The following is a 24,601-nucleotide window of genomic DNA, read 5'->3' on the forward strand; positions in this document are numbered from 1 at the left end:
ATTCTTCCCATCAGTGATAAGTTCATGTTCTCCCATTTCTTAAAGTCTTGGATTAGCTTAAGCCACAATTTCTCATAGTTGTTTTTATATAAATCTATATTTTTGGCTGTTAGCTCAATCCCTAGGTATTTTGTTTTTTTCACCACTTCGCATTGTACCAGTTCTTGTAATTCTACTTGCTTCTGTTTTGTCATATTTTTGCATATAATCTTTGTTTTATTCTTGTTCACATAAAAACCTGCCAATTCTCCAAAATTACTTATTTTTTGGAAAAGTAATGGTAACACCTCTGTTGGGTTTTCCACGAAAAACATAACATCATCTGCAAATGCTCTATACTTATATCTGAAACCTTTATGCATCAAACCTTTAATATCTTGGTCCTCTTGTACCTTCTGTAACAGTACTTCTAGTACCCATATAAACAGTAGCGGGGATAGAGGACAACCTTGCCTTGTTCCTTTTTGTACCTTGAAGTGCTCTGTAAGCTCTTTATTAACATTCAATTTTGCTCTTTGTTCAGAATAGATCGCTTCAATAAAGTTGGTGAAATGTTGTCCTACTTCTATCTTCTCCATCATTTGAAGCATAAAGTTCCAGTTCAGGTTGTCAAAAGCCTTCTCCGCATCCAGAAATAACAAAGCTACTTCTTTCTCTGGATGTTTCTCGTAGTATTCAATTGCGTCCATTACCATCCTCACATTGTCTTTTATCTGCCTGTTTGGTAGATTGTTATAATGTTGTTATACTGCAGCAATTGTTGGTTTAAAAATACAAATAGGCAAGGTGGGAAATGGCAGCCGCAGGGGGGTTGAGGCAAGGGAAATGATGCCAGTGCAGGCAGAACCTTTAAAGATCACATCAAAGCAAAAGACCAAATGGCCCATTCTGCATCTAGCATTCCCTCCATTGTTTTACCAAACCCACACTGGAACAGAAAAAAGTGCGGTTCAAAACCACATTCAGATACCCCGGGCCAACACCCTACTGACTACAAAGTCACCCCTGAATGGCCATAAAACAGCCATAAATCTATGCAGATGGTACCAATAAAACCTAGAAATCAAATGAAGTGAAAGCGGCATGCAGTCTGGACGCTGCCATAAAATCCGACAATCAACCAACGCGTAAGTGGCAATTTCTGTTCCAACGCGGGTTTGGTAGAACAGTGGAGCGAATGCTAGATGCAGAATGGGCCTATGTTGTGTGGCTGCTCAACAAGCTGTGCTCCAGTTTGGATGACAAACAGAAGCAACCAAAGAAAGAAAAAGATACACTTTTTAAAAAATTCTTCATTGCAGTACACATACTTTTTGTTCTCAAACTGCTGCAGGCCTCAAAAGATCATGGCCTTCATCTTGGGGGTCCTGAAACATCTATAATCATGCTAGCCAGTTTGGTGTAGTGGTTAAGTGTGTGGACTCTAATCTCTAATCCCCACTCCTCCACTTGCACCTGCTGATGTGACCTTGGGTCAGTCACAAGCTCTGGCACAGCTGTGCTTGAAAAAGAGCAGTTTCTGTCAGAGTTCTCTCAGCCCCACCCACCTCACAGGGTGTCTGTTGAGGGGAAGGGAAAGGAGTTTGTAAGCCGCTCTGAGACTCCAAGTGAAGGGCAGGGTATAAATTCAATCTCTTCTTCTTCTTCTTCTAGCCTCATCCTCAAAGGTGTTGAGTTCAGTTTCTAAAAATTTACCATTCAGAATTAGTCATAAGACACCATGGAAATATGGTTGCTTGTTGACTTTCAGCCAGTCAGTTATTCAACCGCTTTGCCCAAGTGTCAATTGTGCAGTTAAGGACCTTGGTATGTGCGTAACTCCTGCCTCAGAGGCTTACTCATCAGATTACAAACTAGTAAAAAAAACCTGCAGAGACTGATGTTTCCTCAGTGCCCCAGCAGCTGAGAGTGCGGTTGTTCCCCCAGTTTTTGAAGTAATATGATACAAACTATTTTCAGACAATGCCTTCTTGTATAGAACAGCTGTCTAGAAGAGATGGTTCAGGGCTGCTTGACAGGCTTGGATGTTACATAGACACAGTCAGTATAATCTATCTGAGAATGAAGCTGCCAGATGGAGTGGAAAGTTTCTAGTTAGGAATGTCGTTTGCTCCCACGCAGAACAACAAGCTAGGGCAGTGATACTTACTCAGTGGCTCGGAAGGCACATGTGGCTGTTCAACATGCCACCTGTGGATCTTCTGTGCACTGTTCCTCAATGTGGCACCCGCCACATGTTCCAGAAAAGTGAGCAGGGCCATTGCCTGTTGTGGCTTGTGCCAGGCAAGTGAATCCCACCTTAGAACAGATACCACTGGACTGAATGGAGGATGTGTAAATTGCGAGCCTCCCTGAGTATGGACCTCATGACAGGGATGGAAATAAAGGGCATGTCCTCTGCAACAACCTCCCACCCTTTTCTGTAGCATCTGCACTCTCATCCCAGCACCTGGGCAGCTTTTAGCATGGGGAATAATTTTTTTAAAAATTCAGCATAACAAAGAGTTCTACAAAACCTGAAAGACTGCACAGTCTTTGGTGGCATAAGCCCTTCCCCACACTCCAGGCACAAAAGGGCTGGTTACGGTTCAACAGTCGTGAGGAGAGATAGCCCTACGTGTTCGGAGGTACTCTAGTAATTTAAAAGTTATCCTCCGGTATATATAATTCTATTTTGGTCATGGACTCCCCTGAACATTCCAACATGCTTCAAAATCAGTTCACTCTCTGATCTGTCATTCAGAGGGTCTCCCTATCCACTGGCTGCTTTGCCTGAGTCCTGCCTCCAACATTCTAAACAGTTTGCTGTTCCTCTCCCCCCCACAGCCAGTCAGAACACAGAGGTCATTTGCATATGTGGCCTGATTTGCCTTTGCCTCGGAACACAGAAGTCGTTTGCATATGCAGCCTCACTGGCCTTTCCCTCTAACATTCTAAACAGTTTGCTGTTGATGTTCTGAGGTAAAATAAATTTCCCCTTAGTTTCCGTTGGGGGAAACCATGGTTGCAAATCTCCAGGTGAGGGCTAAAGCTCACTCAGAATTACAACTGCTTTCCAGATGGCAGAGATCAGTTCCCCTGGAGAAAATGGTGGACTCTGTGTCCTTATATCCTGCTCAGATGGCCCCTGTATGACAGCCAATGTGACGTAGCAGTTAGGGCTTCAGCTATTAAAACTGATGTCCAGATGACCCAGATCAGTTCTCTTGGAGACAATGGCTGCTTTGGGCAGTGGATTCTATGGCATTATACCCTGCTGAGGTCCCTCCCCACCCCAAACCCTGCCCTCCCCAGGCTCTACCCCTCAAATCTACAGGTATGTTCCAACCCAGAGTTGGCAACCGTGTAATCGGCTATAGAACTACTTTCCAGACCTTTGGAACCCAGAAAACATGGCACAGGAGGAGGTGCTTTTCTACCTTGGCTGCCACTGCATAACACCCCCCTCCCCCTCAAAAAATAAGTCAGAGGTGGAGAGACCTATATCTGTTACCATGAGGCTGTCCTCCCATTCTACCCACTTGGGGCAGGAAAATGACTTGAGACAGCCCTGCCTTCTAGCTAAGCAGAAGGAAAGAAACATGGTTTGCCTCCCTCCATTTTCCGCTTCCCTCTGCTGCCCCACCAGCCACAGTCGGGACACTCGTCTGGAGCTTCCTTCTAGATCTCGTTGTATTTCTTCCCACAACGGGCATTACTCCTAGTAGTAATATATTTAATATTAATATATGTAGGATTGCCAACTCTGGGTTGGAAAATTCCTGGAGATCTGAGGGTGGCGCCTGGAAATTTCGGAGGGCTTGGGGAGGGGAGGGACCTCAGTGGGGTATAATGCCATAGAGTCCACCCTCCAAAGCAGCCATTTTCTCCAAGGGAACTGGTCTCTGTTGTCTGGATATCAATTATAATTCTGGGAGATCTCCAGACACCACCTGGAGGTTGGCAGCTCTAGTTATATCTCGTATTAGTGTTTGTGTGTGTGTGTGTGTGTGTGTGTGTGTGTGTGTGTGTGGTGGGGTCATGGATAAGGCCTACAGGTTAGGGTTGCCAGATCTGTTAGAGCTGCCAGCAGGGGATGGGGGAGACGTTCCGGGAGCTGGAAGCATCACCCCTGATGTGCTGACATCACCGGAAGTGATGTCATGTACATCACCCAGAAGTGGCATAGGCACGTCAGGGGGTGGCACTCTGTTTTTTGGGCAAAACTCCATGGTAAAACAGCCCTCAAACCATAAAGTTTTGCCCAAAAACCAGAGCATCGCCCCCAGCGTGCCCACACCACTTTCGGGTGACGTAGGCACACTGTGCAACGTTGCTGTTGGGGGGTGGGGTATTTGCTCACACCAGCCAGTTGGCCAGTGGCGGGCAGGAGCCCGCAAAACCAGGCAATCCTCCGCCCCCAGCTGGGGAATGGCAGTGCTATCTACAGCCATCACGTGGCTCTTTCTTTGATAGTAAGAGTATAAGAAGAGTAATAAGCAAATTAAGGCCACGCTTCTGTACCAGCTGTTGAACACAGGTCAGTGCTGATTCCAGTCTACAATTGCTGCATCTGTGTTAGAACACACGTGCCCCTCTGAGATTGTTGCACATCTGAAAGTGTGAAGCTTAGCAAATGATCAGATTTTAAAAATGGGCTCTGATTCAAGAGTGTGTGCCCAGAACAGTTGGATCTGTGCGTTCATAACATTTTTAACAGCTGAAACAGCTTCTGAAACAATCTTTGGTGAAAATGGGAAAGCATGTGGGGTGAGTGGCTAAAGCCAGTGTTCTGAACAGCTGATCGGTAGGATTTTAGCTTTGTTTAAAGGGGCAGGCCAGCTGTTGGATTGTAAAGAGAAATCACGTATAGAGCACTTGTTTACTCGTACAGTTCTCCGTCCAGCTAGAGGTAACGTGCACGGATGCCCACTTGTCCTCATGTGCCTCTTAGATGGGCTGTCTTAATATTTTATAACTATACCTCCTCCCCACAGATAGCATATTTTTGTTGAATTAATTATACCTGCATTATTTCTATATTTGCATAAGATTCCATATGCACGGGGCACATCTGAATTCCAAACATCACACTTTTCTCTCCCTTTTTGGTTCTCTTTCCTGTTCTTTCCCTTGCTGCTGATGCTTCCACATAAAGTTGCTGAGGCAAGGTTGGGAAATTACATGAGATTTGGGGGTAGAGCCTTGGGAGGAGAGGCTTTGAAGAGGAAAGGGACCTCAGTGGAGTGTGGAAATCAGTTTTAATTCTGTGAGGGCTCTCAGCCACTTCTGGAGGTGGAAGTCTGCTGCAATCCAACACTTGGCTATTGTGACAAACAAGTTTATAATTAAGGGCCCTGGAGCAGTACAAAACCAAATTCTATAGCCCTTTTACTGGTGGAGAGGTTTGGATGATAGCTATTATCTTTTGCACTTGTTGCAGGAGACAGTTTATAACACAATAAATGCACCGCATCTCTTGGCAGGGATTCCCATCTCAGAATATGCCTTCTGAGGAACTGATTTCCTTACCCACCCAATCACCTTCAGCTAAGATTATTAGTACTGGGTTTGCAAGTAGATAAATAGGTACCACTTCAGTGGGAAGGTAACAGCGTTCCGTGCGCCTTGGAGTTTAGTCATGCCGGCCACATGACCACGGAAACGTCTTCGGACAGCGCTGGCTCTTCGGCTTGGAAACGGAGATGAGCACCGCAACCCTAGAGTCGGATTCGACTGGCTTTCGAGCAAGGGAACCTTTACCTTATAACATAGCTAAGGACATGCTGGCTGTCGAGAGCCAGTTTGGTGTAGTGGTTAGGAGCATGGTCTCTGATCTGGGAGAACCTGGTTTGATTTCCCAATCCTCATGCAACTGCTGCTGTGACTTTGGGTCAGTCATAAGTTCTTTCAGAGCTGCTCTAAAGGGCAGTTCTCAGGAGAGCTCTCTCAGCCCCACCTACCTCGCAGGGTGTCTGCTGTGGGCAGGGACAGGGATTGTAAGCTGCTCTGGGACTCCTTCAGGTAGTGAAGGGCAGGATATAAGTCCAATATCCTCCTCCTCCTCCTCCTTTTTGTGAACTTTTTTTGAAGTCTTATTGCTAGCAAAAATGCCTGTCATTATGACAGTGATGGGAGCCCAGCAACTGCCCATTTATTTACTTTATTTACTCTATTTATAGTCTGCCTTTCTTGCTGTGACTCAAGGTGGTTTACAAAATTTAGCATTGCAGCAAGAACAGTATAAGATAGGAAACATTATAATGATTGGATCATAAGTTAGAAAACAGTGCAATAGACCAGTATAAGACTTGGTATACAAAATGCAAGAACTGGAGTACACGATTTAGAAAACAGTTAGAGGATGTGGGGAGGATCCATGGTTCAGTGGTACAGCATCTGCTTGGCATTCAGAAGGTCCTGGGAACTTGATGGAACAAGGGCTTGATTCAATAGAAAGCAGCTTCATGTGTTCAACGCAGAAAAAAAATGCATACAACAAACAGTGCTATAAAGTTACAGCCCTTATCCCTTTGTTAAGCCAGCCTCCCCGAACAATTGCAATTTTATTACAGCCCTACTCTCCTTATGGAGCTGCGGTGGCTCAAGTGGTTAAGACGCTGAACTGCAGGCTGTGGAAGGTCAGTAGTTCAGCAGTTCGAGACCCGGGTGCCGCATGACGGGGTGAGCTCCCATCTCTAGTTCCAGCTCCTGCCAACCTAGCAGTTCGAAAGCAAGAAATTGCAAGTAGATAAATAGGTACCATTTTGGTGGGAAGGTAACAGCGTTCCGTGCACCTTGGTGTTTAGTCATGCCGGCCACATGACCACGGAAACGTCTTCGGACAGCGCTGGCTCTTCGGCTTTGAAACGGAGATGAGCACCGCAACCCTAGAGTCGGATTCGACTGGCTTTCAAGCAAGGGAACCTTTACCTTTACCTTACTCTCCTTATAGAAATGTCTTCCTAAACACATTCTTCATACATGTCTCCCCACTGCAGTATCCTCCACCACCACCACCCCAATTCTGTTACATTGTAGTGGTAGTCTCTGCTAGCATAACCACAGACTGCCTGCTTTTATGACATATCAAATCACAAGGCCTTGGCTAAAGTGGCTACTGCAATACTAGTGACCATACAGGATAGCATCAGCATTCATCTCAAATTCAGCAGGGAAGTCGGTTTTACACAATCACCAGTGACTAAACTGGCTGGGATCAAAGCATTCTTTCAGTTCCCCCACCCAGTGATTTTGGAATATTATTGTTTCTCAAGCTTATTTGCAATTGGTATTTGCTTATTTGCAATGGTATGACCAGCACCACACCACCAAGAAGCTCTGTTTCCAGTAACACATTTTACCAGCGCAAGCACCCAAGCGGATCTTAATTCTAAACATAAACCTCTCTCATGGCAAAGTTGAAGATCAGCCTCTGTCCTATTCCCCCCCCCGCTTTCCAACTTCTCAGATGCCTTGTGAAGTGTCAGATGGCCCAGCTCCAGCTGAGGCAGCTGTTCTGAAGGAGATGCAGTGGGAAGAGTTTTCACAACAATGAGAACCACATGAAAGCTCTCAGAGTAACTCCACCCCACTATTGAGGGCTCCTTTCAGTTGAGTGGTTTGCACATTGGGCTGAATAAAGGACTAGACACACCAAGGGGTACGTTTTCAGCACAGTGTGCAAGGAATTAGACACGCAACTCTTACGAACAATAATGGCAGTTGTGTATAGAATTCCCTGCACGGGGCACTGGATGTGTTCCACTTCAGTCTTCCAGCCCACAGTTATTTCCTCTTAGTGACGATGCCTGAAGCCTGGGAGCAAACTGAAAAGGTTGGTCTGAGTTTGGATATGCTTAGGATTTTTACCTACTTGTTCACCAAGGCTGAAATAGGCCTCTCTTCTCAAGTTATTTATGTTTCACAAATTTGTTGTTTGATGTTTACATAGATTGCCTTCCTGCAGTTTTTTATACAGGGCTAAAGATGAGCTCTAAATTCTGGCATTATACAGTCTCACTATACAGCTTATTTAGGTTATTCTGTGTGCACTGTATTCTTTACTGTTCAATTTAAAAACACCTTTTTCCATATACACCCATATGTAATTCTAATTTCATCTTTCAGCTAACAAAGACTTAGGGTCTGGAAATGTAGTCTCCTTAGGGCTGTGGGTCCTGTCCTCTGAGATAACAAGCAGTAACAGATATTACATTGGCCCTGATAAAGCGATTTTACTTGTACCCTTAGGACCTAAATTGGAAGGTGCATATTGGTACTATTACTATCTCCAGTATATGCAATTGCTTCTGACACAAGGTCAGATACATTTGTGGCCCTAGGTAAAGGTAAAGATTTCTCTTGCTTGAAAGCCAGTCGAATCCAACTCTAGGGCATGGTGCTCATCTCTGTTTCCAAGCTGAAGAGCCAGCACTGTCCGAAGACATTTCCGTGGTCATGTGGCCGGCATGACTAGACATCGAGGCACACGGAACGCTGTTACCTTCCCACCAAAGCGGTGCCTATTTATCTACTTGCAATTTCTTGCTTTCGAACTGCTAGGTTGGCAGGAGCTGGGACCAGAGACAGGAGCTCACTCCGTCATGCGGCACTCGGGTCTCGAACTGCTGAACTACCGACCTTCCCGTCGGCAGTTCAGCGTCTTAACCATTGAGCCACCGCAGTCCCATATTTGTGGCCCTACAAACAAACAAAAATTGTGTTATTCAATTCCAGATTGGAACATTCCATTTTTGGTCCTATATCAATTGTTTACTGCCTCACAAGTGTAACAGGGACTTTGTTGCATGTTGTATTCAGTACTATTTGACCTCTGAAGAAGGTTCTTGTGGGCTGAAATGCATCAGGTCATATATTGTTCTTTTTTGTGCATTTGTCACTTTGATTATTTTATGAGTCTTTATTTGGGCCTACAAGTTTTTTATATGTTTTTGAAAAAAACATGTGTACTTTTGTCTATATCTATTGATGTTTTTAACTTTTGTCCCTTAACTAGTTTTCTAAATTTCCTTTGGAGGTTTTTGCTTGGTTGGTTTAGTTTTTCTTCCCCTCTTTTTGTGGGTGGCGCCCCAGGGGCCAGCTGGACAGTATAAGTATTTTCCATGACAGGCAGAGACTCACCCAGGCTCAACAGTGCTCCTTAAGACTTATTCTCAGAAACAAGTCCAAACAGGTTTACACATAAGTGCAGTTCCCTTACCCATCCAATCTGTCCCTTTAAAGCCTTAGAGGGCTACGCTGCACCACTGCCATGGATCAGTTCCCCCAGATCTGACCAAGTCCAGTCCTCCTATCTGGCCCAGGATTATGTAATATATCCAGTCCCGACTGCATAGCAGACGGGGGCTCCACGCAGTCCTGCTAAACCTCCGAGCTTCGCTTCAGGAAACAATGGACTAAGCGGATCCTGGCCTGCACTAATCAGAGGGCTAGGCTCCTGGCCGAGAGCCCATGAAACTCTCAGCCACTGTAAATAGCCTATTGCGGTGTGGGGATTTGTTTTGGGTGGTGGTTTTACTGGGTGTATAAGCCGGCATGTGAGCCGGCTAAAGTTGTCTTGTTCTGCACTAATAAAAGTATAAGAGCTGAAATCACTCGTTAGTCTCAGTACTTTTCACTGGCGACGAAGGTGGGATTCATCCTCCCATGAACAGAGACCAAGAACCGAGCATCACATCGAGTCTCAGCACCGAGATCACTGCACGCCGCTCCGCTTCATGCCGCATCTCCGGTTGCCACTCACCGCACCGCTCCCAGCTCCGAGCATCGCAGCACTGACCCAGAGAGCAGCACTGCACCGCTCCTCGCCTGCCGATTGCTGCCACCGCTCCCGAGCCTCACCTCCACGGGGAAGCGTAAGATGGCTGCTGCCTCCGAGAGCCTCCCAGCTTTCGACATCTCCCACCCCACACAATGGGAGACCTGGCTGGAGACCCTTGAGAGCCACTTCACCATCCATGACGTTACAGATCTGGAGAAGTAGAAGGTGTATCTCCTCCGGCACTGTGATATGGAGGTGCATCTCTTACTGAAGGACCTGATAGCGCCCCGGCTGACCAAAGATGAGACGTACACCACTTTGGTCAAGCCGCTCTCGGACCACCTGGCACCCAAACCTACGAAGTTTGCAGAACGAATGGACTTTTTTACACGAGTCCAGGGCCTCAACGAGACCGCCTCCGACTTCCTAGCGGCCCTGCGGTGTGCCGCCACGAGATGTTCATTCCCGGATTTGGCTGACACTCTCCTCAATCAGTTCCTCTTGGGCCTACGGGAGCCCAAACTCCGGAGGAAGCTGGTCAGCCAAGACGACCTAGATTTGGACAGAGCGTTCCGGGAGGCCACCACATACAAGAAGTCTCAGCAAGACCACCACGCCAAGGCAGTCCACCGCACGCAAGAGGCCATTGTTTCCAACGTCTCAGACGACAAGGAGGTCCTGCAGGGCTGCCACCGGCCGTCCCAGCATCCTCATCATGCAGCAGGATCCATCTTGGCTAAACCATCGTCGCCTGCCTCATCTGTTTGTGCCAGGTGCAGGGAAGAGCACGAACACCAGTAGTGCCATTTCCGGAATGCCGTCTGCCAGACGTGCAACAAATCCGGGCACATCTCCCGGGTCTGCTGCTCTAAATGACAGCGCCAGAAAACGTCAGCCCACCAGACCTCGATGGACCTTCACACCAACCTCCACACCCTCTCGACCCACCACCAGCAACACCTGGTATGTAACTTGCCCCCCGATAGCCGCAACAAAATGCACGTGACTGTCCTTATAGAGGGGTTCCCCTGTAGCATGGAAATTGACACGAGGTCGTCTTTTTCCATTATCTCCGTGGAGACGCTTCACATGCTGTGTCCTCAGGGGGAACCCCCCCTACAAAAGCCACAGGGGTTAACCTTGCAGGACGTTACTAAGAACCCCATGGCGGTGCGGGGCTGGGGCAAGTTCCGGGTTCAATTCACCTGCTGGTGGTGGATGGGTGGCTCTCCAGTCTACTGGTCCTCCCTTGGTTCGGACCTCTGGGGTTGTCGGTCTCGGGTGTTCACCACGTCCGGTCCCAAGGGTTTGAGTCCATGTGTGCAGAGCTTCCCTGAGTTTTCAACGGCACACTCAGGCGGTATTCCGGGCCCTTCATCTCGCTAGACCTAGATCTTGCGGTCCACCCAATCCAGATTAAGGCCAGGCTACCCCCGATTGCAATGAAGCCTAAGATCAAGGCTGAGCTCAACCACCTGGTGGAACAAGGGGTACTGGAAATGGTCATGTCCGCCCAGTGGGAGACCCCTATAGTCAACCCAGTAAAGCCTAATGGTGATGTGCGCATTTGTGCGGATTACAAATCCATGTTGAACAAGGCTCTGCAGGCCCATGCTTATCTGGTGCCGGTGGTCAGCCATGTGTTGGCCGCTCTGGCGGGGGCCCAGGTCTTCGGCAAATTGGACTTAGCTCAGGCGTATCAGCAGTTACCGGTTGATGCCGCCACTGGTAACGATTACCACCCATAAAGGGGCTTTCAAGGTACACCGCCTCCAGTTCGGAGTATCGGTCACGCCGGGGATCTTTCAGTGTTTTATGGATTCTCTTCTTAAAGGTATCCCTGGAGTACAACCGTTTTTAGATGATGTGCTCATCGCGGCTCCGGACTTGGCGTCTTTCGCCGACCGGCTACGGGCTGTGCTCCAGAGGTTCGACGCAGCCGGCCTCAAGGTCAAGAAGGAAAATGCCTCCTGGGAGTCCCTTGCGTGGAGTTTCTGGGCTTCGTGGTCGATGCCAGCGGCATCCACCCCACCGAGGACAAGGTGAAGGCCATCACCCAAGCTCCCCCTCCCGCATCCAGGTCAGAGCTGCAGGCCTTCTTTGAGCTTCTGAACTTTTACCATTCCTTCCTGCCCCTCAAGGCTGCAGTTGCTGAACCACTCCACCACCTCCTGGACAAGTCCGCACCATGGGTCTGGGGTCCACCCCAAGCTGCCACTTTCCAGGCTGTTAAGGACCTTCTGATTTCTCTGTCCTCACTCATTTCAATGAAGCGCTCCCGGTGGTCCTCGCTTGTGATGCATCACCTTATGGGGTTGGGGCGATCCTGGGCCATCAGCTGCCGGACGGCCGTGAGGTACTGGTTGCATATTATTCTCGGACATTGTCTGCAGCGGAGCGTAACTACACGCAGATAGATAAAGAGGCACTGGCTATAGTGGTGGGGGTGAAAAAGTTTCACCATTACTTATATGGACGGTCCTTATGGACCACAAGCTGCTGCTCGGCCTCCTGACCCCCGACCACCAGACCCCTCACATGATCTCCCCCAGGTGCTCCAGTGGTCAATTTTCCTGGCAGGGTACTCCTACACCCTCACACACTGCCCGGGGAAAGTGATGGCTCACGCAGACGCTTTGAGCCGCCTCCCGCTGCTTGCGTGCAACCTGGATCCAGCCCCAGCTCATCTGGTCGTGCTCCTGGAGTCCCTCCCAGCCCAGCCGGTCCACGTCAAAGACGTCGCTCGCTGCACGGCCAAGGACAAGGTACTCTGCCGCGTCTTGGACTGGGTGGTGAGGGGGTGGCCCTCAGCCAATGCGGAGATGGAATTCACGGCATTCGCTTCCTGGAGGGATGAACTGTCAACCCACAAAGGCTGTGTAATGTGGAGAAGCCAGGTGGTCATCCCTATGCCATTACGGGAACGGGTCCTCACCACCCTTCACAAAGCACATCCCGGGGTGGTGCGAATGAAAGCCCTGGCCAGAAGTTACGTCTGGTGACTGGGGCTGGGCCAGGACATAGAGGACATAGTGAAGAGGCACCAGCCTTGCCAAGTTTCCCGACCGGAGCCACCCCAGGCCCCAGAACGAGCCTGGGTATCCTCCCACTGCCCTAGTCCAGGTTGCACTTGGACTTTGCGGGACCATTCCAGGGACAACTCTTCTTCATCCTGGTGGATGCCTATAGCAAATGGCTGGAGGTAGTCCCCGTGCCCTCCACCTCCTCTAAAGCGGCAAGCCGAGCCATGTGGCGGATTTTCAGTGCGCAGGGCATCCCCAACACTTTAGTCATGGACAACGGGACTGCGTTCACATCCAGCGAGTTCCAGGACTTTACCCGGTACTACAGGATCTGTCATGTCAGGTCTGCTCCCTTTCATCCCGTGACCAACAGCCAAGCGGCGTGCATGGTCCAGACAACCAAAGACGCACTCCGTCGCTTGGACTCAAAGGACTGGGACTATAAGCTGGCTGGCCTTTCTTTTTGGCCAGCGACGGGGCGCAGCCCGGCAGAGCTCCTCCTTGGCCGCCTGACAACCTGGCTGGACTGCCTCCATCCAGACCGCACCCCTGAAGAGGCACCGCACACTGAGTCCCACGAGGCGGCCAGGGGATTCTTTCCAAAGGATCCCGTGTACACCAGGAACTATGCACAGGGTCCAGCCTGGATTCCAGCTCGGGTGGAATGGATCAAGGGGCCCTGAACTTACAAGGTCTCCAGTGAGGACGGGCAGATCCTACATCGCCATATTGACCAGCCACGTCAACGAACTCTGCCTTTTGACCCAGAAGAATATGAGGCCCCTGACGCCCCAGAAGCCACAGCTCCTCCACCACAGTCAACCCCGCCAGCGACGCCTGCAGCAGAGCCCGTTCACCTCCCATCTGGCAACCCCGAGGACAACCGCTCAGCTACAAATGGGGCGCTGTCACCGGACCCCGCTATGCCGCTTCTGGCCAGCACTCCACCGGGTGCATCGGCGGCAGCTCCAAGCACGGTACCCAAGCTTCGCCACTCCACCCACACCAGGAAAGCACCGACACATCTCAAGGACTTTATTTGTGGGTGTGTTGCAGACCAAGGGGGGAGGGGTGTAATATATCCAGTCCCAACCGCGTGGCAGATGGGGGCTCCACGCAGTCCTGCTAAACCTCCGAGCTTCGCTCTGGGAAACAATGGACTAAGCGGATCCTAGCCCGCACCAATCAGAGGGATAGGCTCCTGGCTGAGAGCCCATGGAACTCTCGGCCACTGTAAATAGCCTATTGCGGTGTGGGGTGTGCTTTGGGTGGTGGTTTCACTGGGGATATAAGCTGGCCTGCGAGCTGGCTAAAACTGTCTTGTTCTGCACTAATAAAGTATGAGAGCTGAAATCACTCCTCAGTACTTTTCAGGTTATGACTCCTCCTCCTGGTTCTCTCTCACCCTCCCTGCCACCGTCCCAGTGTGCCTTCCTCTTCTTCTCTGTCACTCATCCTTCCTTTTTATTCTTGAGGTTCCTCCCATTCTGGCCACCACCCTTCTCTAAACCATGTTTCTCTCTTAACTCCTGCCTTGCCTTGCACCCAGTGTTCCCTCTAAGCTGAGTTAGTGTGAGCTAGCTCACAGTTTTTTAGCCTCTGGCTCACACATTTTTGTCTTAGCTCAGGAAGGAGGGCTCCAGAGCAAACTAATTTATGCAGTAGCCAAATCACCTGCTCAGAACTTTAATGCCAGGAGCTCACAAAGTAGAATTTTTGCTCACAGGGCTCCACAGCTTAGAGGGAACACTGCTTGCACCCACCATAGCTGGGTTTGTGCAGGGCTAGCCAGATCCTAGGGCTGCCAAGTGGGGGATCTCCTGTGCCCTGGTCTCATTGGCCAGTGCTGCTTTGAGTGGTGGGAAGGGAAAAACGGGGGGGGGGGGGAGCAGCCTCATGTACTCACCAGAAGTCGATACAGGAAATGACAACAGTAGCTCCTAGGAATAGCCAGAAATTCTGCGGTAAAGCCACATCGAAGTTCCATAAAACCATAGAGTTTCCACCAATTCCTGCAGCTACCTTTGTCATTTCCTGTAACAACTATAAGGGATGCCAGCCTCTAGGTGGAACCTGGGGATCCCCTGGAATTACAGCTCATCTCTAGAGTACAGAGAACAGTTCACCTGGGGAAAACGGCTGTTTTGGAAGGTGAACTCTATGGCATTGTATTTCACTGAGGTCCCTGTCTTCTCCAGGCTCCACCCCCAATTCTCCAGGAGTTTCCCTACCTGGAACTGGCAACCCTACCCCCCATCCCCCGCCAGTGGCCAGGGGGGACCAGGCAACCCTAACACTTCCAGTGAGTATACAAGGCTGCTTTTTTAAAAAAAACATTCTCCAGTGATGCTCTGGCACGCCCCACCCCCCTGGAACCCTTCTGCTGGTTGCTTGGCCAGAGCCCCTTGCTGCCAGCTGAAACCTCAGGCAGGGGGAAACTCCTGCCCCTGCCACTCTGCTCAGCTTGCTGATTTGCAAGGGGCAGGCTCTCTCCTGCTAGAGCTGCTACTGGCATCTTGAGTGGCACCTCACCTTACCTTGGAGCAGCTGCAGCCTTCAGCCCAGTAGCTCAAGCCTCCTCTGGCCTAGGGCTGGCAAATCCCCCCGGGGGGCAGATTTCCCCCCGCTTTGGAGGCCCGATTTCCGCTGCGGCGGAATCGGGCCCCGGGGGGAACTCCGCCCCCCGAAGTTGCGTCACCAGAGGTGACGTAGGACATACAGCACATTGGGGGTGTGGCCCAGATCGTCGGGGGGGGACCATATGGTTTCCTCCACCACCCCGACGATCTGGGCCATGCCCCCAACGTGCCCTATGTCCTGCGTCACTTCTGGTGACGTTCTGGCGGCGCACATGCGCATCCACAGCCAGCTCCCGGACCGAGCAAACGCTCCCCCACCGGTGAGTAAATAAGATTTGGCAACCCTACTCTGGCCTCTTCTGCTGCCTTCTTGTCACATCTGGTAAAAGCCAACTCTCCAGCTCTCCCATTCCTGAGATGTCACTACCTCCTACCAAAATTCAAATTTCAATATTTTTTTACCTCATATCATTTATCTCTCTGCTTCTCCCAGCTTACATCACTAGGCTTACATCACTAGCTGTGTGTCATTCAGCTTTATACTCAGCTTTTAAAAACTCTCAGACTCCTCTTCAGATTTTGCTCAGTGAAGGGGGAAAATCCACTCTGAAACCCCACAGGAAGACTTTAGCCCACAGCAGTCCTCTCCTCCTCTCAAGTCCCCACCTCCCTCTGCCCTTCAGCATTTGTACAAGTGACAGTCATTATTTATTTATTTTTTAAATCCGAGGAAGTCCTGGAATATCCACCCTCTGTAACCAGTCTATGACTTATTTCTCCAGGTTCCCTGAAGCTGGCAGGGAACTGATCTTTGTAGTCTAGGGATCAGTTGTAATACTAGGGGAATTCTGGGCCCCACCTTGAGGCTGGTAACCTTAACCCCAGCATCTGCAGCATTTTGTAAGGAATCTGAAAACACCACTCTCTCTTTGCATGCTACATGCACTTCCATCAGTAATTTCTTACAAAGGCAGGGTAATGCCCCTAAAATATAGTGCCTCAAGTGACCATGTGGAATGTTTGTATAAATGGCCAAGCTCTGAACTTTGATACTTTTGTGAGTGTTCTCATAAATCTTATTTCTTACCATTTTTTTTTAGAGCTGTTGGAGGGCATGAAACACTGTCTAGCTAGGGACATTAATGCTTTGAGTATGTGTTCTGGAGTCAGTAATGCACATTACTTGCACTAAATGTTCGCTATTTATGATTTTACAAGTTTCAATGGGGCTGGTATGTTTATACAAATCCAAGCCGAGCCAAAAAAAAGACCAGTGGAGATCCAATCAATATGAAAAAATTTTACAATCAATACTAGTGGACATCAAAATAAAGAAGAGATTCACATAAGAAAAAATAGTGCTAGGTCCAGTTTTTCACATCATTCTATCACATTCTTTCACATCACTCTATCACATCTCTGATGACATAAATTTGGGACGTGAACAATTGGGAAACTATCTATGGTGTGTGGTAGCTCTTTGTAACCCATTTTAAGAGAGATAATAACAGGATAGGGTTTGTTTGTAACTACTAGGATAACCACTTGGAAGCAGAAGTTCATCATTTTGGCTCTTTCTTTCTTTCTTTCTTTCTTTCTTTCTTTCTTTCTTTCTTTCTTCCTCACACTGGTAAATTGAGTTCGGGAGCACCTAGGTTCATGAGAATGTATATTTATTTTTAAAATGGCCTCTGAATGTTTCATAATAGTGTCAGTGGTGGGATCTGAACTGATGGTTTGGATGGTTAAAGGTCTCTAATTTAGGCCCCACCTTGAGGATGATAACCCTGTCTCCAAATGCCTTTGTAGTGGTATGGGGTTGGATCCTGTGGAAAAATCTGCAATCTTGTGGGGTTAATTTTTGCTGATCCCCCCCCCATCGCATGGCAGCCCTGCAGTTCCCACCTTACAGTGCTCCTGGGGGGGGTCCCCTCACTGGGGTATTTGTGCCAAAGTGGAAGTGGGGGAAGCAGGGAAGTTACACTTCCATGCACATAATTTAAATGGGATCTGAGCTAAGGTTGCCAACCTCCAGGTGGGGCTCAAGTTCTTCTGGGATTATAACTGATCTCCAGACTGCAGAGATGAATTTCCCTGGAGAAAACAGCCACTCTGGAGGGTGGACTCTATGGCATCACATACTTCCTGAGCTCCCTCTTCTCCCCAAACTCTGCCCTCCTCAGGCTCTACCCCCAAAGTTCCAGGAATTTCCCAGCTTGGAGTTGGCAACCCTAGATCCAACCCACTGAGATTTCCAACACTGATTTGCATGTTTGTATCCTGGCAGTGTCTAACAGTATTTTCCTATTATTTTTATTCCTTTTCAGTTCTAGGTAAAATTCGAAGTGCTGTTGGCAGTGCTCAGCTTCTCATGGCTCAGAAATTTTACCAGTTCAGAGAACTGTGTGAAGAAAATCTGGTATGTAATACATATTATGACCACAATTTTATATCTGTAACTGAGGAAAGGTAATTCGGAAGATAACTCTGCTTTAGGGTTGCCAAGTGGACTCACCCCTCGGAGTGGGGGAGCCTCGCCGTGGTCCGGAAGTGACGTGTGGCGTTGCTGGCATTGGGGGCGTGGCCGAGCTCGTCAGGGGGAAAACGCAGCTTCAGGGGCGGGGTTCCCCCCGGGGCCCGATTCCGCCGCAGCGGAAATCGGGCCTCTGAAGCGGGAGATTCCCCGCCCCCCGGCCCCATTTGGCAACCCTACCCTGCTTACAACCAAAATATATCAGACTTTCCTAGACATTATATATGCAGCTGATTTCAGTTAATGTCTTGATTTTTCACAAATTTTAAAATATTTACTGCTGTTAAAATAATTAAAAACAACTGACTTTAATAGGCAGATTTTTCCTGTTACTTTTCCCTTAAAAATGCCTTGTTTTAAAGAGATTCATTTTTCCTACAGGGGTCATGTGTAAGTAATGCCCCACAGAAATATGTCTCCTTTCTAAATATATAGCTTTTTTGTTGTAGAGATATAAGGGAAAATATGCACACAGTTTTTATTCAGATTACCTGGGAAGAAATGGGGGAGAAGAAGCTGCAAGAAAGTTTAGGCCAAGTTACTTAACTATTTACTGATCACATTCTTATTTCCTCTGTTCCATAACCTTAGTCCCTTTCCTTTTTTCTTGTTTGTTTCTCTGCATTTTGATGTCCCCAGTGCAAACTAAAAAACTTTGGACAGAAAACTGAAGTGAACTTTTGGGGTTCTTTCCTTTGTTAGCAGTAGCAAATTTGCCTCAGGAGTAGGCAGGGTCATAGGTAGAGGACAGGAGCAGAAAAATTAATCTCAGCCTGATATTTTTAAACAATTAATTGCGGGCTACCCTGCTGTAACTTGCCAGTGAGAAAGAACGTGTGCCTTTTAGTATGTAGAAAATTATTTTCACTCACCACTGAGAAACCGTAGCAAGCTCATGTCCTCCCCCAGAATTTAGAATTAGTTCTGTAGGATTAAAGAGATTTAATGCTCAGAGAGGTTTCAACTGTAGAACTTCTCAGGAAAAGTATTTCACTGCAGAAGGCCAAAGGGCAGGGGAGGCATAATATCCAGGCATCCTTATTGTGTACCACCACTCACTTTTTCTTTAAAAGTAAGTGTTTCCGGCATTATATTTAATAAATAAAGTTCGGGCATCAGATCGAGTTTAACACTTATGACCTGTTCTATTATTCTCTGAATAGATTTCCAATATTTCTGAATTTTTGTACAATGCCACCACATATGGTAGAATGTTCCCACATTTAGTTTACACTTCCAACATATATTGGAACAGTTTGAGTAACACTTTGCTAACCTTTCTGGTGGCCAGTACCATCTGTGAAAAATTTTGTTTTTGAGGCTGAATTAAATGTTGGGGATCCATTCACAGATTTGCAGTATCATATGTTTGGTCTAGTGTAGATGTCCCCAACCTTTATAAGCCACTGAGCACCTTTGGCATTATAGGATGGTGTGATCAGCACCATCCTAAAATAGCTGGCATAGAAGGTGGAGCCAAAACCGATACTTTCCTCCTTGCTATGTAAAAGAATCACAGAAAGGGAATAAAAACAAATGAAAGAAAGTCTGGGGGGAGGAGATTAGAGAAAAAAGAAAGAAACTATAGAAAGCCCAGGGGAGAGGAAGGGAGAAAAAAATGTAATAAAAAGAAGGAAAGCCTAAAGGAAGCTTAAAGGGGTAATACTTACCAGTTCTCCTCAGGCCCATAGCCAGGATTTTTTAATTCAGGGGGCCTTTAAATAAGTCAGGGGGCACCCTGCACAGACACACACACACACACACACCCAAGGGAGCACCACAAATAAAATAAAAAATTGGAAGTCGGGGAGCCTTGGCAGTAAGTCGGGGCCAGGCCCCGATATGCCCCACTGTAGCTATGGGCCTGGTTCTCCTGATCGTCCAGTAGCTGCTATTGCAGCTGTGGAAACCCCTTCCATTTGAATGAGGGCAGCCAATAAAAAGCCCTGCCTTACAATGGCCCCGCCAGGCCCATAGCCAGGAATTTCTATGTCGGGGGGCATTTTAACGGGGGGGGGGGAAACTGAGGCCCTGTCTAATTCAGTTAAATGCAATTTTATTGACATTAATTAGCTCCCTGTTTTCATCACTCTCGGCTGCCTTTTTCTCCAAGGATGGCTCACCCTACTGCCTGCCTTTCCCTGTAGGCAACTGGCCGACAGCAACTCAGAGCAGCATGGGTCAACCAGGCCTTGCTCTGGGAAGGGGGTGGGGGAGTTAGGGGCTCTGTGAGGTGCTAACTGGGTGTTGCTGCGACCAGACACCTGAGACCTCAGCCGGCCCAGCAAAGTGTGTGAGAGAAAGTGTGCCTATGCGGATGTAGAGGGTGGCGTGCCAGCTGGGTTCTCTCCTTTCACCTGCTGGACCTTTAAGATCCCCCCAATGGCTGCGAGAAGGGAGGCACCAATGCCAGTCCAGCAGTAGCCAGTTAGCTCTGCCGCTCGGACAGCCAGCCAGAGGCAGAACTGGGAGACCTCAGGATTTGCCACCCAAAAGCCTTCCCTTCACAGAGGGGAGCCTGTGCGCCTGTTGCCTGGCTGCGCTCCAGGGGGACTGGGCCATGGAGCCGCCCCTCAAGCCTCTCCGCTCCTCCGAGCACACACGGTCCCATAGATCGCCATTCCTGGGATGTGCCCATGGTAGCTCAGAGCTGGGTCTGTGCTCTGAAGACCCGAGGAGCACCTGGGAAGTGGTAGATATCCTCCTTTCTCCCAGGGATATCCACTGCCTGGCATCTTGTATTGGGAGTTCCCAGCAGCCCTGCATTTTGCCAGAGAGGGAGGAGGGGCTGAGCTGAAAGGAAGTTGAGAGGCCTTGGCAGAAAGTTGGGGGGGGCGGGCCCCGAAATGCCCCACTGTAGCTACGGGCCTGGGCCCCAGCCACTTTCTGGAAAGTTGGTAGGTGCCAGGGCAAATATTGGCAGGTGCCATGCCACCCATAGGCACCACGTTGGGGAACCCTGGTCTAGGTTATGTGGAACAATGGAGCAAGTGAATGTGTGTGTGTGTGTGTTGGTTGGAGGGGGGTTGTGAGTTTTGCTGATATGCTTTCAGTAAATAAGGATCAGCTAAAGACGACTGATCAACTGTCCTCCCTTGAAAATTGTTCTGAGCATTTTAAAATATCTTGCCCGTATCAATAAACTTCTGATCTATTCTACAACCACATTTGATTGCAGACCTTGATATTTCTAGTTAAGTGCTGATGTGTTCTGTGGGTATTTGTAAATGTGGTATTAATTTTTGTATTTATTGTTCAGTATATAGTATTATCACTGCAATTTTAAAATTATATTTGACAATATAATGTGACTGTGTCATTACAATTGCTAGCTATTTGAAGGGGAAGCCTTCATGTACCTCTGGGTGGGTGGTTCTCCCTTTTCCTCTTTTTCTGGGGTGTGTCCATATATCTTTATAATGGGAAAGCATCCAGTTGGATTAGACACACAGACAGAAACAACTGGCTGTTTAACTTTACCCACAAAGAGAGTTTTACTCTCCACATAAGTAGGATGAGCCACTTTTCCATTCTTTCTAAGGGTATACTTATACTTCAAACTTAACTGTGACTGTGATTAAGGTAAAATGTACATGAACATGGCTTGCTGCTCTGCCATGCAGCATGTCCCTTACTTCTCCCTCTTTCCCCTGCCTTCCCATTATATAGAGATCTCTTATTAGAAACTAACCCCAGCTACCCATGGCATACAAATGCAAGTACACAAGTTAACCATGGCTGCGGTCACACGGAACATTAGCCACGCAAGAAAGACGGAAAACAGGCGGATTTTCCGGGTGCGATCTCACCGGCACATCTGGGAAGCATAGCGCTTCCGTGGCACAACCAAGGCTTCCTGCCGAAAACACGCAGCAAAAAACTAGTACCTCGGAGGTACTAGTTTCCGTAAACCGCGGGGCAAGGGCGGGCGTCTGATCGCGTTTCCAGTGGCATCCGGCGCCCGCCCATGTCCCCTTGCAAAGAAGGTGTTTTTTTTCCCCAAGTCTCCGTGGATGCGCACACGCACCCAACGGAGTATGCGCATTCGCCATGTACACAAAAAAAGAAAACCAGTTTGCCACACTGCGCGCTTCTTCATTGCGCGCAGGTGTGTCCTGTGATCGGCACCTCTCCCTACCCACGGAACCTCCACGGTACCTCCACAGAACCTCCACAGGAGGTCTGATCGCTTAACCGCGCATTAGTTTGCCCCGGGGCAAACAGCCACGCTTCCCCCCCCACAGTTTCCTGCCCATGTGACCGGAGCCCATAGTTAGTTTTCCCCCCTCCCCCAAGAACAAGGATTGCAAAGGTTGTTTAAACTCCGGTTTAAACTCTGGTTAGGGAAGAGAAACGAACTCCAATTAAACCATGCACTTGCATTAATAAGTTTCTAAACAGGATACTTCATTGCATTTCATGTGAAAAGGAAGGTGGGAGGGACAAGGTGTGTGTGCAAGCCTGGTAACAGGGCAGGTTTGTGCACATTTTAGCTTAACAGGGGTTAAGTTCACAATCTGAATGCAAGTTAAGAGTTCTACGTAAAGCACACTTGCTTAAGGCTGCCTCCAGTAAAGGATGTGGTCCATGTTTGCAGTGATCATGTATGCTTTTGCCTCTTCAAATTCTTCTTGATGTTATTTCGAAAGTTCAAAAGTTTATTATGGTCATAAGACCACTCACAATAAATACAGATAAAAAGGACAATTTAAAATGAATAAATACATAAAAGATTTCATTAATTTATTTCCCAAGCGACTGATGTTTCCTTCGTCAGGTGATACCCCTTTTTGAGTGCTATCACACAGAATTTTGCTACTGCATATGATATAGTTCTCTGACTATCACCTAATAGATATACCCGAAGGGTTTCAGGACTAAAATCTATATAATACTGTAATGGTTTAAATCTGCAGAGTAATGGAATAATTAATTGTAGCCTTTCTTCTTGATAGAATTCACAGTGCAAAAGTATCTGTGTGATAGATTCAACCACTTTATTTGAACAGGGACAGCAATGCTGCTGCAAGGGCAGGTGGGAGAATCTCCCATACAAAACTGCGGAAATGCCTTGGTGTTATTTTAACAGCAGTGATTGAGATTATACCAACCAGGATCTACTCTGGGTCTACATCACGCCAACCTTTTTTTTTACACTTTGGCAGATGGAGATTCCTGTGAATCTACTCATAGGTAGCGTTTTGCACATCTTATTTAATTCAGGTGGCTTTCTAAGATGGAGTACCATTGAAGTCAATCATTTTCAAGTCCCATTCATTTCCATCAGGGGTTAAACATGTGCTTAATCCATCTTCTGCAATCATTTCAACTTTACCTTCCTTGGATTATACCCATAATGCTGGGTCTCAGCTGTATTTATCAAGTCGATATTTAGGCAAGGCTTTATGCGTAATCAGAGTACAAGCAACAGAAACAGATGAAGTTTTATCCCAAAACACAGCATTTTAGGCATATCAAAAGAAGCATAAAATAGCATTGCAACTAAAACTTTGACCGAGCACCATACTAAAAGAATGTATAGGTTATATATAGATTGAAAAATCACTGATATCGCTTATAGACACAAGTTGCCCACAAATAATATCAATCACACAGTTAGTGAAGCAAAACATAATGAACTCTGAATCAGTCAGTTGTCTCCTTTTATCAAAGAATCCACTTTGAAGATGGGGTTCACTTCTGTGGTCAATTCTGTTCAGATTAATCTGAAATCCTAATGACACTGAACACCAAATCTGTCTGAGTGAAGAGAAGTTATAGTTTATTGGACATAATTAACCTGTGTCTCAAATCCAGGTGAGTCTAATGCAACAGTTCATTAGTTCGACGGTATCATTAGACTGAGGCAAAAAGTAATAAGATTTTTTTGCAATTATTTCCAAAACAGTTTCTGAGCAAAATATTTTCTTTCATGGCTTCCCCTCCCCCTTTTTTTTCCCCTGTTGTACAGAACCCTACTGCACATCCGAGACCAGCCTCCCAGGATTTAGCAGGGTTTTGGGATATGTTGCAGTTGTCCATAGAAAATATTAGTATGAAATTTGATGAACTTCATCAGTTAAAGGCCAATAATTGGAAACAGATGGATGCGCATGACAAGAAGGTAGAACATTGTCGATTTTGTATGCTTCATTTAAAACCCTGCACAAATACTGGACAAATTAAATAGGCCTCTGAATACAGCACTGACGTTTAAAAAAAAACGTGAAATGGAGCTCATATCAGATTAACTTCATTGTAAAAAATGTTTACATATTAATTACCTGGGATATTATCTGTAATATGTTTTGGGCATATTTTTAAACCAAACTTGTTTCTGTGACTTGAATAATGGGAATGTGCTCATTTGTTTTATTATACTTAACGTATAATCATATTAGATAATCAACTGTTGGAAGGAACTGCCTCATATATTGGTTCTTAAATTTAAATAAATAATATGGACAGTCCATAGTACTGCCTAGCGTAAGAGTTCTGTTTACTACTAATGCACTCTGAAATGTGTAAGCAAGAACTTTAGGGAAGCTCTGTAATCATCACTGACTTGGTAACCAACCCCCATCCCCACGGATAACTTTGTGGGTATTCTTCAACCACGCCATCATAGAAGTTACATGGTAAACCTCTCATGTCATTGCTTTTGGTTTGATTTCTTAGAAGGCAATCTCATAGCTGGGTTCAC

The 24,601-nt window shown here is 47.4% G+C and overlaps 1 protein-coding gene across 1 annotated transcript in view; it reads left to right on the top strand.

Annotated features, from left to right (window-relative positions):
• DLGAP1 (discs large homolog associated protein 1) overlaps window positions 1-24,601 on the top strand; it is a 176,726-nt gene that overhangs the window by 148,305 nt on the left and 3,820 nt on the right. Inside the window, exons 8-9 of the mRNA XM_015420221.1 lie at window positions 17,693-17,784; window positions 23,870-24,022. Coding sequence (XP_015275707.1) covers window positions 17,693-17,784; window positions 23,870-24,022 — 245 coding nt within the window. The remainder of the gene's footprint in view (window positions 1-17,692; window positions 17,785-23,869; window positions 24,023-24,601) is intronic.

This window comes from Gekko japonicus, unplaced genomic scaffold, assembly GCF_001447785.1.
Source record: "Gekko japonicus isolate JY-2015 unplaced genomic scaffold, Gekko_japonicus_V1.1 scaffold209, whole genome shotgun sequence".
Taxonomy (NCBI): domain Eukaryota; kingdom Metazoa; phylum Chordata; class Lepidosauria; order Squamata; family Gekkonidae; genus Gekko; species Gekko japonicus.